The sequence below is a fragment of the Acanthochromis polyacanthus genome, chromosome 5 (genome assembly GCF_021347895.1).
Source record: "Acanthochromis polyacanthus isolate Apoly-LR-REF ecotype Palm Island chromosome 5, KAUST_Apoly_ChrSc, whole genome shotgun sequence".
Lineage (NCBI taxonomy): Eukaryota > Metazoa > Chordata > Actinopteri > Pomacentridae > Acanthochromis > Acanthochromis polyacanthus.
In genome coordinates, this window is record NC_067117.1 from 18,692,111 (window position 1) to 18,708,217 (window position 16,107).

Sequence of the window (16,107 nt, forward strand, 5' to 3'; positions counted from 1 at the left end):
CAAATAGCTTTCTTTTCTGACTGAAGAGAAAAGTTGCAAATTTGATCCTTGTTGTAATGGTTAGAAAATGGTTCAATTTATCCAATTGCGCACAAGTTATAACTGTTCAATTGGTGAGAAATTCTCAACCACTGAGCTAATTCACACATTATAAGATGTGACTTGAAGAGAGATCACTTAGCGTGACCACAGACACTACTCTGACTAGTGGCAGATGGAATGTTTCTATATACTGGTCACACTCTCATTGTCCTTTAAAGCGACACCTAACTTGTTTGTGGATTTACTCACTGGTTAAGAATTTGTGACCAGTTGATTGTCTCGACAGAAATGTGCACATCTGAACAAATTTGACCTTATTCTAGCTAGAATATACATGCTACATTCATTCATTTTCAGTGTATATGTTCACATAAAGGCTTGTTGGAAAATCTGTCACAGGCACACTTTAAATACTGTATATTTCTGTGGTGCTCTTGTTATCTTCAATAGGTCGAAAAATTACTGCAGTACTAATTAACTGCACATTTCTGTTGAGGTATATTTTTACAATTGCAGTACAGATTGAGAAAGGGCGCTCAGGCTTTTATTTTGAAATCTATAACAGGAAGCTCTGTGTTTCATTGCTAGCATGATACGAACGGTTGCTAATGTCCATCATTTGCTAGTAAAATAATGGCCTCGTCGTATTAAAACACTGGCATGTCGTCTGTACTCCAACTTGGTATTGTAGCAGTTAACAGACCCGACCATGTAAGCTCGTAACTTGGTATATTCGTCTGTTACCGGGTAGCTGTGTAGCATTAGTTTACCGGACAGCACGGTAGCTGGCTAGCTGACGTTAACGTTGGACGAGGACAGCAGCAGACGATGACGGTTCGGAGCCGCAGCCGAGATCCTCGGACATGTCCGGCTTTACTCGCCATATTTCTGCTCATTTTGAGTGTGCACATGGCGAAATCAGCCTCTGAATATGACCCCTATAAAATCCTGGGTGTCAGCAGGAGTGCTAGTCAAGCAGAGATCAAAAGGGCATACAAGAGCCTTGCCAGGGAATGGTGAGTTACTGAGTAGCAGCAGACAGCCAGCAGGACGCATCTGACCCCTGAACTGCTGCTAGTTTATCACCTATCAAAATCACAAGCTGGTCTAATTCAAAATTTTGTACCGAGGGTCTTTTCTGAACCCTCCCTGAACCTAGTAGTGATGAATGATGTCACCCATGGGCTTTTTTTAGGCACCCGGATAAGAACAAGGACCCTAAAGCTGAGGACATGTTCATCAAGATTTCTAAGTCTTACGAGGTCAGTGTAAATGCATCATAACAGATCATTTGCTATATTTTATGTAAACGCAGCTGTCATGTCAAACAGTCTTCCATTCCCTCTGATCAGTTTCACTTTCTCTATCATGATCTCTTTCTCACATTATAACATTAATGTCAAAGTTGTCTTCCTTCTGCTTTTTATTCTCCTTTGTGCACAGATTCTGTCCAATGAGGAGCGAAGGTCCAACTTTGACCGCTACGGACAGATGGATGAAAACCAACCTTTCGGACACTCGCAGCACCACGGTTTCCGGAGCTTCCACAACAGCTTCTACTTCGATGAGTCGTTTTTCCATTTTCCAAGGTAGCTTATGTTCAAACAGGCCCCTTCTTCTGACTCATCTGCCAATTAGATTGGTCATAAATATGTTTTTCTCAGAATTTTTCTGTTTGTGGACCATAAAACGTGGTGTAATTTGTGCTCTTACTTGTGTTTGCCTTTGGACACTGACAATAATTGCAATAATATCAAAGCATATATTGTAGTTTTGTGAGTGACAGTCATGAATACATTCCAGCGAAATATTAGCTTCTTTGACATATTTGAACAAGAAAAGCACATTATCCTCTTTGAAAATGAGATTTTCTTGTTAGGCGTAGGGTTTTTTTTAATGTTGCATTTGAGAAGGATCTCTGCCTCTCAACAAAAGTAGTAAACAGATTTGAGATTTTTCAGTTTTCTCTCAGACCATTTTTTGGCTGCAGCCTGCAAATTAGGTCTAAAATACCCTCTATATTTCGCTCTCAACCCTCCTCCAGGTCCAGAGACTTTGCAGACAGCAAGTACATGCTTCACCATGCACAGTTTAACAGCGACGTCCTTCCAGACAGCCACAAGAGGCCGTACCTAATCAAAGTGACCTCTGAGTGGTGCTTTGCATGCATTCATATTGAGCCTGTGTGGAAAGAGACGGTGCAGGAACTGGAGCCTCTGGGTAAGACTGTTTTCACGAGTCTCCCATCAGTTTGACACACTCAGAGTATGGGCTGGTTTTCTTGAAAGCATCACAACATTAGGTTGATGTTTGCACAATTGGAGGTCATTAGGACAAATCTAACTCCTAGTGTGGAGATGCTTTACAGAGAGCCTGCCATTTCTTGAATTATTCATTGGGGTCGATTTGTTCTTCTTGGTTTCTTGGAACAAAGTGTAAAGCCAAGGAAGAAATTTAACCCTCTATAATACTTATCTGGTGCCAGAGATGAATAGTTGAAAGGTAATTCTGCTAATTAAAAGCACTGTTAGTCTGTAATAGTTAAGTGGCCTGTGCTGGTAGAATTTCTCACATATTTATAAATCTTATTGAACTTTACTGTGCCTTTAATCCAATATTTACATTCAGTTTAGCTTCCATTTCATCAAATCACAAAAGATAATTCTATTTCTTTTGCACAATGAATTTGTCCACATTGTTAATTCTTTGCAAAGTTTGCCTGCAGCTAAGTGCTTAGTAGCGGCTTATAGTTTTTTTTTAGAGCATTTTGCATGGAAAACAGCTGCCTGCTGTGACAGGAAATACACCACAATTACAGACTTTAAAAACAAAACAAGCGACTCAAAGATACTAAAAAGCTGCTTGGGACAGAGTCATGTGGTGATTTCTCTGGGTGTGTTATTCAAAGCGACACCTTCGCATTTCAAAAAGTAATTTGAACCACTACTCAAATAAAATATTGATACATTTAGCTTTAAAGCTGCTGTCCGGAGTTTGAATCGCAGCGTCTCCCAAAACACTGTTGGTCCCACCCTCCCTCCCTCTGATTTCGCCCCTTTATTTGTGCACGCGCGCAGTACAAGAGAGAAGTGCCCGGAGTGCTGCAGCATCTTGCCTGTTTTGCTGTTTTCCACTCTTCTACATTTAGTACATTTAGTAAATAATAAAGGAATTACGTTAGAATGCTGTATTGAGTCTAACTTGTCCTAATACCAAAATAACATGAATTTGCTAGGACGAACGAGTAAAGTTTCAATATGTGATTACACTCGTGTATCCCTCTCGATGACGTTGTTTATCAAACTTAGTGCATTTACGCGTGTATATGTGTTACATTGTTTATTTATTCCTATCTAGAGTTCAGAATTGCATGACTCCTCTGACGGAGAGTATGTCCCAGACGCCCCAACATCTTCCTCCAGAGGTCGGGCATCTAAACGAAGCTGTCAGGCGGGCTATGGAGGCCGTGGTAGGGGAGCGAGGCGAGCACCCCGACCACGGCATCTAAACGAAGCCGTCAGGCGGGCTATGGAGGCCGTGGTCGGGGAGCGACGCGAGCACCCCGAGCCAAAAAACGTCCTGCAGGCTCTTGGCCTGACAAGTCGTGGGATTGGTAACTTTTCTGGAAGTTGCTGAGCCCTGATGCTCTCTCAGCTCCTCCACAAGCAAAACAAATGTGCGCGCGGTTGCGTAGTGCGTAGCTTGCCCACCTCTGCATGGGCTTGCTTGCTGTGCGCGTAACCGTTGATTGACAGCATGACAAAGCTGAAGCTCGAACTTGATTGGTCGGCAGCAACCGGCGCTTTTTGGAATAACATGGGGGTCTATGAGAGGAAGGCGGAGCTCAGGAATAAATTTTCATATCGCGTCATACTAACTTTATATTATAGTATCGAACTAGACTAACACATTTAAGCTTTGTTAAAAAATGATACATAAATTGAAAACAAACGGAAACTCTGGACAGCAGCTTTAAGTGAGATATTGTGCACATCTCAAATGCAAAGTGTTCAAAATCAAAACAACAAAACTTGTTTCAATGCTGTTTTCTATAGTAATTTCCAAATCCAGGCTTTGGTCTATTTTCTCTGTTGCTGTGGTTTTTACAGTGGCGAGGATACACAGGATTCTTTGAGACACTAAAAACACATTTATGCATCTTGTATGAACGCTGTCATCAGGCAGTCGTTCACTGATTTCCAAGGTTCCTCTTATAGACTTCAGGAATATCTTTTTTTTCCCCAGACCTTCACAGTGGCTATTTAATAAAAGTGAGAATCCATCCCTAAAACAAAATTCACTTACATCACTTGAATCCGTTCTTAATGTAAATATTGAGAGCTTTAACCACATTTTCTTCCACATTCATGTTCTGATGGCCATCTCTGGAATACAGCTCTCTATGTTTATCGGAACTATTGTCGTCCAAAATTACTGCAATTGCACCGTTCTACCAATTCTGTTTGAAGTTCCGTTTTTAATTTTTGCAATTGATGTGCTAGGTGGAATAGCAGACTTCTGTTATTGTTTAACCAGGTGTGGGCATTGGCATTGTGGACCTGGGCTATGAGCGTCGCCTTGCCAACCAGCTGGGAGCTCACCGTGCTCCGTCCATCATCGGGCTTGTGAACGGAAGGGTGACCTTCTTCCATCAGGCTGTGGTTCGGGAGCACCTGCGGCAGTTTGTTGAAGATCTGCTGCCCCAGAAACTGGTGGAGAAGGTGACAAATATATTGCTCTTCATGTTTTCTATCATTAGTTGATTTCAAGGCAGATGTTTCCCATAGACGTTATGAATTGGTGATTGCTTCTAAACTGTAAATTGTGTGTACTGATTATGATGGACCATTTACAAACTGGTTTGTGGTGGTTAATAAAATTGCTATTCAGATAGTAGACTACAGTTTAATTTAGCAAGAATATAGCTAATATGTATCGTTTTTCCAGATTACCGATAACAACTACAGGACTTTTCTTGATAGCTGGCATGTGGAAAATAAGCCCAGCCTTCTCTTGTTTGACCAAATCCCCATCGTTCCTCTCCTCTATAAGGTAAGGGATGTACTGGTATACACATGGATTTAAGCAGGCTTTTGTTTTTAGCTGGCTAATATTCAGAGATATGAAGCTGAGGAATTGTTTTCCCCTAAAACACGAGACCAAATAAGACTCCAACTGCAACTACAGGGCGAGAAACAATATTTTGGTTTACTAATATGTTAATATATGTCCTCCTGTATTGCATTTAATTGCACAGTTTCAACCAATATGTTGTCATATAATTAAAGCGGCCATCATTTTTTTCTTTGAAATCTTTGTTGTGTTTACTTTTGGAGAGCTCTCATCTTCCTGTTTTACTCTCCAGTTAACAGCGTTCGCCTTCAGAAACTATGTGCGCTTCGGCTTTGTGGACCAGGGCGAAACGCACAACGCTCGCCTCCTGCGCATATTCAACATAAACACATATGCTCCCACCATGCTGCTGTTTAAGGAGGACACAGAGAAGCCTGTTGACATCATTCAGGTACGCCCTGCAAAGCCTGCAGCCTAAATCTTCTGGTCTTATCGTGGTAGTGATTAAACATTCTCTCCTGTTGCAGCAGAACACGTTGACTAGATTTAACAGATTCACACCCTTTTAACATTCTCTCTGTCTTAGGCCAGAGGAATGAAACGACAGATCATGGATGAGTTTGTCTCCAATAACAAGTTCCTGCAGGTGCCACGATTGGTCAGCCAGCAGCTTTTCGATGAGCTGTGTCCTGTAAAGCAGTTCCATCGACGGAGAAAGTGAGACATTTTGCGAGCAGAGTAGTAGCCAATGTTCATGGACTTAATATTTATGCTTAAATTGACCTCTTGCGTAATTAGACTTAATCCAACGAGGCATCTTCCTTGCCCCTCTCTCTTTTTGTCCACTTCTGCGTAAGTGATATAAAAGAAAAATACGCCAAACCCAGATTAAGAGATGTTGAATTACATTTTTACCAACACATGACAACTGTAAGAAGCTGAAATCCAAACAGAATAGTTGGACAGGCATCATAGTGGCTCTCACAGTGAATTGTGTGTATTTATGCATAAGAAAGTGCTGCAGCAGGTGAACTGGCTGTGTACCGTTTGTAGGTACTGTGTGCTGCTAATCACAGGGGAGGACCAAGCTTTCCTTCCGGGAAATAAGGCCTTCTTGGACTTCGCCACAGCTAACAGAAAAGATGTGCTGCGGTTTGCGTACGTCTACCAGCGTCATCAGCAGCCTCTTTGTCAGGCACTGCTCCACAACCAGGCTGTACTCTCACCTCAGGTCAGGGGTCAAGTGAAACACAGTGAAACAGACTATTTATACCGTTATTTCAAACCAGAACACACAGAAATGGAGGCTGTATCAGGTTTTGTCTGTGTCAGATTACGGAAATGTGCAGTAAAATTCTGCATTGCCTCGGTTTGCAGTAAAAGGGCTCTTTAATAACACTGACAGGTGGTGATTCTCGAGAGGCGGAGTCAGGCTGGTAAGGTCTTGTTTCGCTCTGTGAGTGGAGGCTGGAACGGCAGTGAAGAAGACAAGTATCTCCTCCATGAGCAGCTGGAGCTCCTTCAGAAAGATCCCACCTATCTGACCTCAGATGCCACCTTGCCAGAACTCAACAACGAGATGGCTCCAGTAAGTCACTGCAGACACACACCAGGCTGGTTCTGCACAGATCTGGACACATTCATCTGAGGGTGAACTTGTTTTAACTGGAATGTTTTTGTCCTTCTTTTTCGACCCCAGATTTTTATTATTCAGTGGATGAATGCTGCTTATGATTATATCGTTCAAATCTATGATGACCTTCTCTACTCAAACTGGTAAGACAATATTCACCAAGGATGCCTGCAGAATTTTATGCAAAGAGAGAGAGAGTATCATGCAATGCTTTTTGCTGTTATTTTTGAAATCGGCTCAAAAGCTGAATCATGCCTCTGCATTAAGATCAAAAGTGTACTTTGTGGAGGCTGTGTACATACTTCACTAATGTGTCCCATCACAGGTGTGATGGCAAAATGAAGACTGCAAGCTGTGCTTTCTGTTTTCTTGTGCATTTTTCAATAACAACAAGCGTTATTTATTTTTTCAAGGCGAGAGATGATGCCCATCCTGTCCTTGATCTTCTCAGCTCTCTTCATTCTTTTTGGCACCGTCATCATTCAGGCATTCAGGTGAGAGACGCAGGACAGCTTTCCAGCCCAGGAGTTTTCATCAAATGCTTAAACATTTGACCTGAAACCCTCTGAACCTCAAGCAGTTTCTGGGTTTTCTTTGCTTCTGTCATATTTTAGCTCACTGTGGGCTAATTTTTTGCTGCACCTCTTTTTATTTTAATTTGTTTTTCAGTTTTTATATTTTTGCAGTATTTGCTTACATGAAATGGTTTATTTTTGGCAAATTATAAAATGAGAGATGTATAATGAAAGATAGTTATTTTAAGGTTAGATTTGCTCACATATAAATAAGTAGTCCAAGGACTACCAGAGAGGAGAAAATTAATGATTCTTTCTGATTTTACAGTTTGTACTTATGGTTATGTGGTTTTGACGATTTGAAAAAATATGTATGTCTTTTAAACCTACTGGTGGGTTTTGGGATTCGTGGGGTTAATTAAATCTTCTTAAACTTACTGATACTTCAAGATCTACAATTGAAATGTGTTACTTTGTAGGGTCCGAGCACCGAGAGTGCCGAAGGACCCTATTGGAATGCTAGAGTTTTTTCTTTATTATTATTATTATTATTATGCCAAAACAACTGCATTTTTCAGGGCCTGATCATGCTCGAAAAGTCATGAAAATTTGCACACACATCAGAACTGGCGAAAAATTTAACATTTTTTAGGGCATGTGGAGGTGTGTGACAAAATGGCTCCATAGCAAGCCCTACAAAATTTTAAAAAGTGGTATTAGGTCAACTCAGAGGACATTTGGTCTAGAGCTACAAAACTTGGGAGGCATATGCAGCACATCAGGAAACACAAAAAAGTCAATCACAGCCATGCTCTAAACCCAACAGGAAGTGCGCCATCATGCGTTAACTGTACAAAATCTATGATGAACTCCTCCTAGGGGGAAAAGTCTTAGCGATCTGAAATTTTGCCAGTCCATACAGCAGGCCTTCCTGAAAAAAGTTATTAAAATCTTCCTCCATAGTCAAAGGGTGTGGTCGTGGCGGCCTGTAGAAATTTGATCCTTCGCCATGAAACAGGAAATGCTGTGCAATTCTCCTGAACATGCTCCAGTCTGAAAGAAACTTTACATGTATGATCAGAGACTTGCACTGATCACATCCATACAGCAAAATTCATCCACAGTCACAGCGCCACTTTGTGGTATCAGGACTTTGACATTTTTTAAACATTCATGTTCTATAGTAAGCCCGTTGGCCAGATTCACCTCAGATGTGGTGACATAAGCCTGAACACATTGATGATGAATCCCAGAAAAAATGGTGACATGTCATAAAAAGGCGTGTCTGTGGCGGTGCGGCAAAGTTTGATGTTTCGCCATGAAAATTTAAGTGTTCATATCTCAGCTGCAAAAGATCTTATCTGTCCCAAACTTCATGTACTGGACACCAGGACCACTCTGAAGACATCCACACTCATAAATTTGGAAATAGTCATAGCGCCACCTATTGGTAACAGGACATTTAGGCATTACATTTACACATCCCATTGCTCAAAACTTTGTAATATAATTCTGAAAATTGGTCCGCTGAGTCGTCATGCCATGACCATGCCACAATGTGAAAATTTTGATGTTTCATACAACACTGTTGCCATGGCAATGCAGTGTTAATCTGATAAACAAAGTGCTTTATGACAGGTTAGCAATACTTATAACCTCACCAAAATCACCACACACATCACAGTCAGTTAAAGGAAAGACACTGTATGCATCTCAGCACTACAAGTGCTATAGTGCCCCCTGCTGTATTTTTAATGAACAGCCCTCGCAGTATGTTTCACCTACGTCCACAAAATTGTGGCGGCATATAGAGCACATCAGGACGCACAAAAAAGCCTCTTGGAGCAATCCCCTAAACCCAACAGGAAGTCTGCCATTTTGAATTAATTGGACAAATTTTGCATTTTTTTTTCATTTTTGAGAACAAAGGAGAGCTCAAATTTGATCAGTATATACAACATAACATCATGATCAAAAGTTATTTAAAGTTCCCTCGCAAGCCAAAGGGTGTGGCCATGGCGGCCTCCAGAATTTTGGTCCTTCCTCATGAAACATCAACTGCTGTGTAAGTATCCTCTGCATCCTCCAATCTGAATCAGACTTTGCACGTTTAATCACAGTCCAATCCTGATCACGTCCATAGAGCAATATACACTCTCGGTCGCAGCGCCACCTGGTGGATGGGCAACAAATGCTATATAACTAGCCTCTACATGCTCCAATCTGGCTGAAACTTTACATGTGTGATCAGAGTCACCTCTCTCACACATTAACTGTGTGTGAGAGGTGACACTCATCACATCCATTAACTGAAATACACTCTCGGTCGCAGCATCGCCTGTTGGACATGCGTGGATTCACCGACCAGCAAGAGTGCGAGGACCCGTTCAACGCTGCTTGCAGCTTTAATTCTTTATTTTGAAATTGTACCTGCTTTTTCTTGATTTTGACTCCACTTACATCAAACACAGTCTGATTAACACTGACTAAAAGTGGAGTCAGAGCTTTTGGTGCTCACACTGATGATTTCCTTTCTTTCTGTATTTTCAGTGAGCCAGGTGAGAGCAAACCCCGAAAACCAAAGCCAAAGGAGCAGCCACAGACAGAGGATGATGCCTCAAGCAGAGCCAATACCTCAAGGTAATGTAGTACCATTGTACAAGCACAAGGGGGAAACAGAATACCTTGACCAAAGTTTTTAACAGATCAGCAACCACAACGTGTCTCATATGGACATTTTACTCTCATCTTCCATGGGAGACACTCATCATTTTTTTCTTTTTGGGAAGCTGGTCCGTAGGAAACAGCTGTCTGAATGATAGTTTTTAAAACGCATTTTGCAGTTCACTGGCTTTTTATTGAACTGACAGGACAATGTGGGGATTGTGATTTGTTTGATAATTACAAAGGACCCAGTAGTGTAGTGTTTTTAAAATATTCCTTCCTCAGACCAATACAGTCCAAACTTCCAAAAAGAGAAGGTACAGAATTGTAATAAAGGCTTGCCAGAGAACCAACAGGCATCCAATAGACCATGATATGGGACAACTGGCTGTTGCACGGTGCTTTGCTATCATGCATAGATTTTGACTTTTATACCACATCTTTGCTTTAATTCAATTTATTTGTTATGCAATATTTCAGATTCATGAAGTCTCAGTTGTCTTTCAGCACTCATCTGAGCCACCCTTCAGATTAACAAATTAGTCAAGTTCATACGTCAATATTTTTGGACATGTAGCTGGTTTTAGGCTGCTCAGTGGCGTAGTGGTTAGCACTTTCGCCTTGCAGCAAGAAGATCCCTGGTTCGAATCTCGGGGTGGGCCTGGGATCTTTCTGCATGGAGTTTGCATGTTCTCCCTGAGCATGCGTGGGTTTTCTCCGGGTACTCCGGCTTCCTCCCACAGTCCAAAAATATGCTGAGGTTAATTGATCACTCTAAATTGCCCGTAGGTGTGAATGCGAGTGTGATTGTTCGTCTGTGTATGTAGCCCTGCGACAGACTGGCGACCTGTCCTGGGTGTCCCCTGCCTTCGCCCGAGTCAGCTGAGATAGGCTCCAGCACCCCCCGCGACCCTAATGAGGATAAAGTGGTGTATAGAGGATGGATGTATGGATGTAGCTGGTTTTATCCAGGATTACTGAAGTAAATTAACTTTATCTGCTGCAGATACAACATATTGTTCTTGCAATTAACCTGAGTTTATACACACGGCATGTTTTACATAATTTATTCATTAATTGTTTTGGCGATTTCTTCTGTTAGTGGCAATCCAGAGATATACAGATTAGGCATCCCACTAACGTACAACAGATCCAACTGTAGCCAGATCATATTATATAAGTTTATTTATATAAAACATGATGTAGTTTCGTAAGCAGCTAAACATTGTGGGTTTTTTACTTTTGCACGTTTCACATCGCCAGGTGGACATTTGAAAAAAGAAAAAAGCAGCTGTGTGGATACACCTCAGAGTCCTGTGTGTTTTCAGAACAGTTTTTTGGCTTCACATAGGACATTATCTCTAGCTGTTATGGTCTAAATTCATAATCCACAGAAACATAATTCACACTTTTCTTTGCTACCCTGTTAACTTTGTCTCTGTCTGTCTTTCTAACGGGTTCATGCAGCCGTCCTCCGAAAAAAGACTTTGTTGAAGTGACAGAGCTAACAGACATCACATACACCAGTAACCTGGTGAAACTGAGGCCCGGCCACATCAACGTTGTACTGGTGCTCACTAATATTTCCAAGAATGCTTTACTCAGGAAATTTGCCAAGGAAGTTTTTTCTTTCTCTGGGTAAGTCTTAACATTCAGTGTTTTGGACGTTTTGTTTATTTATTTGTGCATATCTTAAATGGAGGCCTCTTTACATGTAAAATAGCCATTGAGCTAAGTCATGGAGTAATATTAAGATTATGTGCTTTAGTATTTATATGGTCTACCATGATCCCCTGATGGCACTTATTTCCATGTATTGATCCTAAACCCCTTGGCCTCCTACCTGCAGGACTCAGACCCTCCACTTCTCCTTCCTGAACGCTGATAAACACCGTCACTGGATGCCGTCACTCCTTCGCTCAGCCAGTGAAGCTGCATGGAGTGAGAGCCACTCCGATGATGATGAGGAGTCTTCAGACTACTCCGGCCATGTCCTGGCCCTCAATGGCTATAAGAAATATTTTTGCATCTTTAGACCCGTCTTCACAGGGGACGATCCCAACGACTCGTCGTCTGAGACCTCGTTCTCCTCTGACAGGAGAAAGTCTCGCTCCAGGTCCAGATCTAGCTCCCACTCTCGATCCCGATCCCATTCCAGGGAGGACAGGGCCGGATCCAAGAGGGGCTCCAGCAGGGCCACCCACATAGAAGTCCATCACAAGCTTGACAGGCTGGGACTGTGGATGGAGAGGCTGATGGAGGGTACCCTGCCTAGATTACATGTCCCTGCATGGCCAATGCTTGATGATACCACCACCAACTCCTTCACAGAGAGCTGAGGTCAAAGTAAGAAAAGGTACACTGTGTGGTCTTTCCTCCTGATTAATTACTTTAGCACGAAACTGCAGAGCATCGTTGCAGTTTCCAAATAACTATTTAGGTTTTCTTTTGCAGTTAAGGTTGCCACTGAACTATTGCAGCCTGTTTACAGAATGTCTTATTTTATCCGTTTGTGTTGCGCAGATGGATATTGATTATTTAAAGAAGTCAACACATATATACACAGTCAAGCCTCGCACACGTACAGCTGGTGGGTGTTCTTAGCAAGCAACAACACCTTCCAACGGAGTGTTGCGATTGCATAATGTAAATTTTCATATTGCTCTATTTGTCCACATTGACATCCACATACAGTTGGTATGCATCATGGCACAGACGTCTGCTGCTGTTTGCTCCGTGTGCCATGCATGTGTGAGCGCTTCAGATTAACACCGGGTCTATGTGTGATTATCCTCTCCTTTAACTGCTGCCTCTATGCATTCATTAGGTGACATCATACAGCATAGAAAAATCTTTTTTACTGTATTTATTTGCTCCATTCACTACGTTCAACCACATAAAACATCTAGTGTCAAGCCTGAATATATCATTACAGCTGACAGCTCTCTATACAGTTCAGGATTACATGTCACTGATGGTGAATTCTGCTTCTCGTGGTCAGTTCTCCACGTGAGTTTTCTTTAAAAGCAGGTTAATAATGGCTTGCAGACTGAGCCTGTTGCACTGAATTTATAGACAAATGTTTTCTTTCTGTATGCTTCCAAGCATAAAGACAAAGAGAATTTGCACGGCATAGTAAACAGAAATCAACCGAATACCGCTTACTTGATTTTTTTTTTCTTTTATGTTTTTCTGCTCAGTTGAAGTTGCCATATGTTGCTTATGTTCCGTTTAGGGATTTAAATATGCTGTGAGCAAAATCAGATGAAACTGAATATCATTTTGGGTACTTAGTGGTACTTGGAAATTGAAATCTGCCTTTTTGCCTTGTTTCTAACTTCTTGTTTGGGGCAAATTTTGACTTTTTTTTTTAAGGTCTTGTCAGTTTTCCGAATCAGGGAAAAACAATAAATCCAGTGACATTATACTTACCATTTTTAAGTCTGTGCCCATAAGCAACAGAAAATGTTAATGCATGGAGTTAGTAGACCAAAAATCACTAATAAATGAGTAGTGAATTTACACTGGCATTCTCTACATTTCACCTCCTCTCTTGTATCCCCCTTTCCCTGTAATTTAATAATTTGCTGCTTCACAAATAATGGTTGCAGTGTACTGCAACTGAAAGTACTATTTTTTTTTCTTGTGTGTCCTTTGAACTTCCTTTATGTCCAAATCTAACTGTAAGAAATGAAATGTAACTATTAAAAGAAACTCCTTTTTAAAGCTGTTTATTTATTAAAATGTGTGGATAAGTTTGACCTGTGTTGGTGCTTTGTAATTTTCCCTCATGGTTCTTTAAACTAGTACATACATTTTGTCTACAACTGAACATTGTTGAGTATAATAAAGTACATAGATAGCTCACTAATGAATTTTCAAGATTAATTTACAGACTTTGCATTCATTAATATTTCAGCGTGGATAGGGTAAATTTAAATATGACATTGTTAACAATTAGCAGATAATACAAGAACAAGTATTTGCCATAAATGAAAACATCGTGAGCATGTGTTTAGCACGTACATTAAACACAGTAGATGTCGTGGTGGCTCCAGCAGCCACTACTTGTATGCGTTTTTGTACTAGTATACAGACTTAGTAATCATTAGGCATGTCAAACACCTTCTTCATGGACATGTCTTCAGGGCTGAAGGAGATGGGCAGCAGCTCGTCCACAGTTGTCTTCTTGTACTGGCCATCAGGCTTTGTCAGGTACACATCCCAGTTTGATCCAAACTGTGAAAAGAGAATCAAAGAAAGAAAGTAATAATAGTAACTAAACTCTCACACTGAGAGCACACAGGATATTGAAGTGTCAGACTCAGAGCTTCTTGTTTATAGGAAACTAGCACCTGCTAATGTGTTACCCAGGCAAGTACAAAACGGTATAAATATTGTCCACCACCTGTTTCTTAGAATGACTAAGTCCAACTAAAATAAACTTACACTCTCCTAAACGGAGAGCTGGAAACTCTTGCCGCTGAAAAGTGATAAATCCCTTTTAAAAATTGCACTAAAGCAAGACGAGCAGAGATAATACCTCTCTCATGACCTGCCTGCAGCCGCCACATGGGGAAATGAATCGGTCAATCATGTCACTGCAAAGAACACATGAGGAAGAATGTAGCAGAGAAAGCAAAAGACCTGTAGAGGCAAACAGTTAGGTGCTCATGTGGCTCATGTCTACATCTTGGGAAATGTATTTAAGTTAAAACCAAAGGCTTTTTAGCCTCTGTATGATCTGTTCTACTCAGTTTTCACAGATAATACAAATATCATCACAAGCTCATTCAGGTGCAGTGTGTTGATTGCTGCGTCACAGAAGCACTGGCCTGAGTCAGTTTCGTTTACGTGCAAAAAGGAACGCAATGGGAAGTGAGTCATGGCTTGTCAAGTGTTGACTGTGCAAGGTCAAGGTGGATGTCGGTGTCTTAAGAAATACAGAAAACTTTCCAGATTGCAGTGTGTGTTGTAAGAAATTGACACTACCTGGCAATTGCAATAGCCTTGAAACTTCTGTAGCCTTCTGACACTGCTTTTGAGATGGCAGTCCTTTCAGCACACACTCCCAGATTGTTGCATGCGTTCTCCACATTGCAGCCTGCCAGAGACACAAGTACAGACATGGAATAAATGCAAAGAACTGTACATGTGCTAAAAGGGAGGGGGGGGGCTTTCTGCTTTTTAAAGGGCTGCCTATTTACTTCCTCTGGCCTAACCAAATAGTTACTCAATAGGTCTTTGCACTCAGCTGTTTGCAGGCTATTTGTCCCCCAGACATTTCTACTGAGGGACACGTGACTTGCTTCGCCTTGTACAACACACTGGCAGGACAGTTGTGTGTTTACTTTTCTGTTGACAGTGACTTGACATCTCTGACAGTATGTACAGTGGTGTTGACGCAACTGATGCAGTGACAAAAGGTCACTTCAGCTCATGGGGACGTTAAGATTTGTCCATCCAGAGAAATGCAATTTGATTCAGTCAACAGGACTGATCACAAGTTTTAGTGATGATTTAATGACCATCAGCTGTAAAGCGACATGTTAAATATAAACCTATAGTCTGAGTCCGATTATGTGAACTGTCAGGTAATCATTAACATAATGTACCAAAATGAAAACATGTTCCTGTATTGTATTTTGAAAGCTTCATCATACTAATGAAATTCTCTAACATGTCTCATTTCTTCCAAAAGCAAATGGAGCAAGAATAGACTTGACTCAAACAAAAGTTACATAATCCTGTAGCTCTTGTGTCTACTCTGCTTTCAGTGTAGTGCACTTGAACTATCCTTTTTTGAGGATTGACTTATTCTCAAGAAGTCTGATTATGTTTTCCTAAAGCTCTTTTCAATCATCAAGACACAAAGTTTCACATTTAACTCACCTGTAAACACACAGTTGTCGTGGGTCAGGAGAGCAGCTCCCACTCTGAATTTGCTGTAGGGACAATAGGCTTGTTTCTTTGCCTCCTTAGACTGAAGAATCAGTTCTTGGACTGCTTCTTGGGACAAGTGGCTGGAGCCAAGGTCCTTAATATGCATCACCTCCCTGCTAGATTTGGCTGTGTCCATTCTTGCTCTTGGCTTCTGTAAGGTTGTTTTTGAGTCATTGAAAGAGTCTATTGTGGCCCAGCTTTAAATGTGGATGGGGCAGAGGGAATGGGGAGAGGGTG

The 16,107-nt window shown here is 41.3% G+C and overlaps 2 protein-coding genes across 2 annotated transcripts; one reads left to right on the forward strand and one right to left on the reverse strand.

Annotated features, from left to right (window-relative positions):
- The first annotated feature begins 606 nt into the window (after window positions 1-606).
- dnajc16l (DnaJ (Hsp40) homolog, subfamily C, member 16 like) lies at window positions 607-13,688 on the forward strand. Its single transcript, XM_022201422.2, has 15 exons — window positions 607-1,058; window positions 1,238-1,304; window positions 1,486-1,631; window positions 2,087-2,262; window positions 4,579-4,763; window positions 4,990-5,094; window positions 5,408-5,566; window positions 5,702-5,832; window positions 6,169-6,346; window positions 6,521-6,703; window positions 6,815-6,891; window positions 7,162-7,242; window positions 9,814-9,903; window positions 11,395-11,565; window positions 11,777-13,688. The coding sequence occupies exons 1-15, from the start codon at window positions 871-873 to the stop codon at window positions 12,264-12,266; spliced, it is 2,427 nt and encodes an 808-aa protein (XP_022057114.1). The 5' UTR covers window positions 607-870; the 3' UTR covers window positions 12,267-13,688.
- Window positions 13,643-16,057, reverse strand: cdab (cytidine deaminase b). Its single transcript, XM_022201424.2, has 4 exons — window positions 15,820-16,057; window positions 14,920-15,031; window positions 14,471-14,528; window positions 13,643-14,166 (listed from the first exon to the last, which is right to left on the reverse strand). Exons 1-4 carry the CDS (start codon window positions 16,004-16,006, stop codon window positions 14,026-14,028), a joined length of 498 nt encoding a protein of 165 aa, XP_022057116.1. The 5' UTR covers window positions 16,007-16,057; the 3' UTR covers window positions 13,643-14,025.
- Between the last annotated feature and the right edge of the window lie 50 nt (window positions 16,058-16,107).

What these genes read in the sequence shown, in the direction of transcription:
- dnajc16l (XM_022201422.2), top strand. Translation starts at nt 871, where the DNA reads ATGACGGTTCGGAGCCGCAGCCGAGATCCTCGGACATGTCCGGCTTTA. An exon ending in TCGTTCCTCTCCTCTATAAG is followed by an intron (nt 5,095 to 5,407) that starts GTAAGGGATGTA and finishes TTTACTCTCCAG; the next exon opens with TTAACAGCGTTCGCCTTCAG. An exon ending in CAGTTCCATCGACGGAGAAA is followed by an intron (nt 5,833 to 6,168) that starts GTGAGACATTTT and finishes TACCGTTTGTAG; the next exon opens with GTACTGTGTGCTGCTAATCA.
- cdab (XM_022201424.2), bottom strand. Translation starts at nt 16,006, where the DNA reads ATGGACACAGCCAAATCTAGCAGGGAGGTGATGCATATTAAGGACCTT. An exon ending in CGACAACTGTGTGTTTACAG is followed by an intron (nt 15,032 to 15,819) that starts GTGAGTTAAATG and finishes TGTCTCTGGCAG; the next exon opens with GCTGCAATGTGGAGAACGCA. An exon ending in GCAGGCAGGTCATGAGAGAG is followed by an intron (nt 14,167 to 14,470) that starts GTATTATCTCTG and finishes CTCTTTTCACAG; the next exon opens with TTTGGATCAAACTGGGATGT.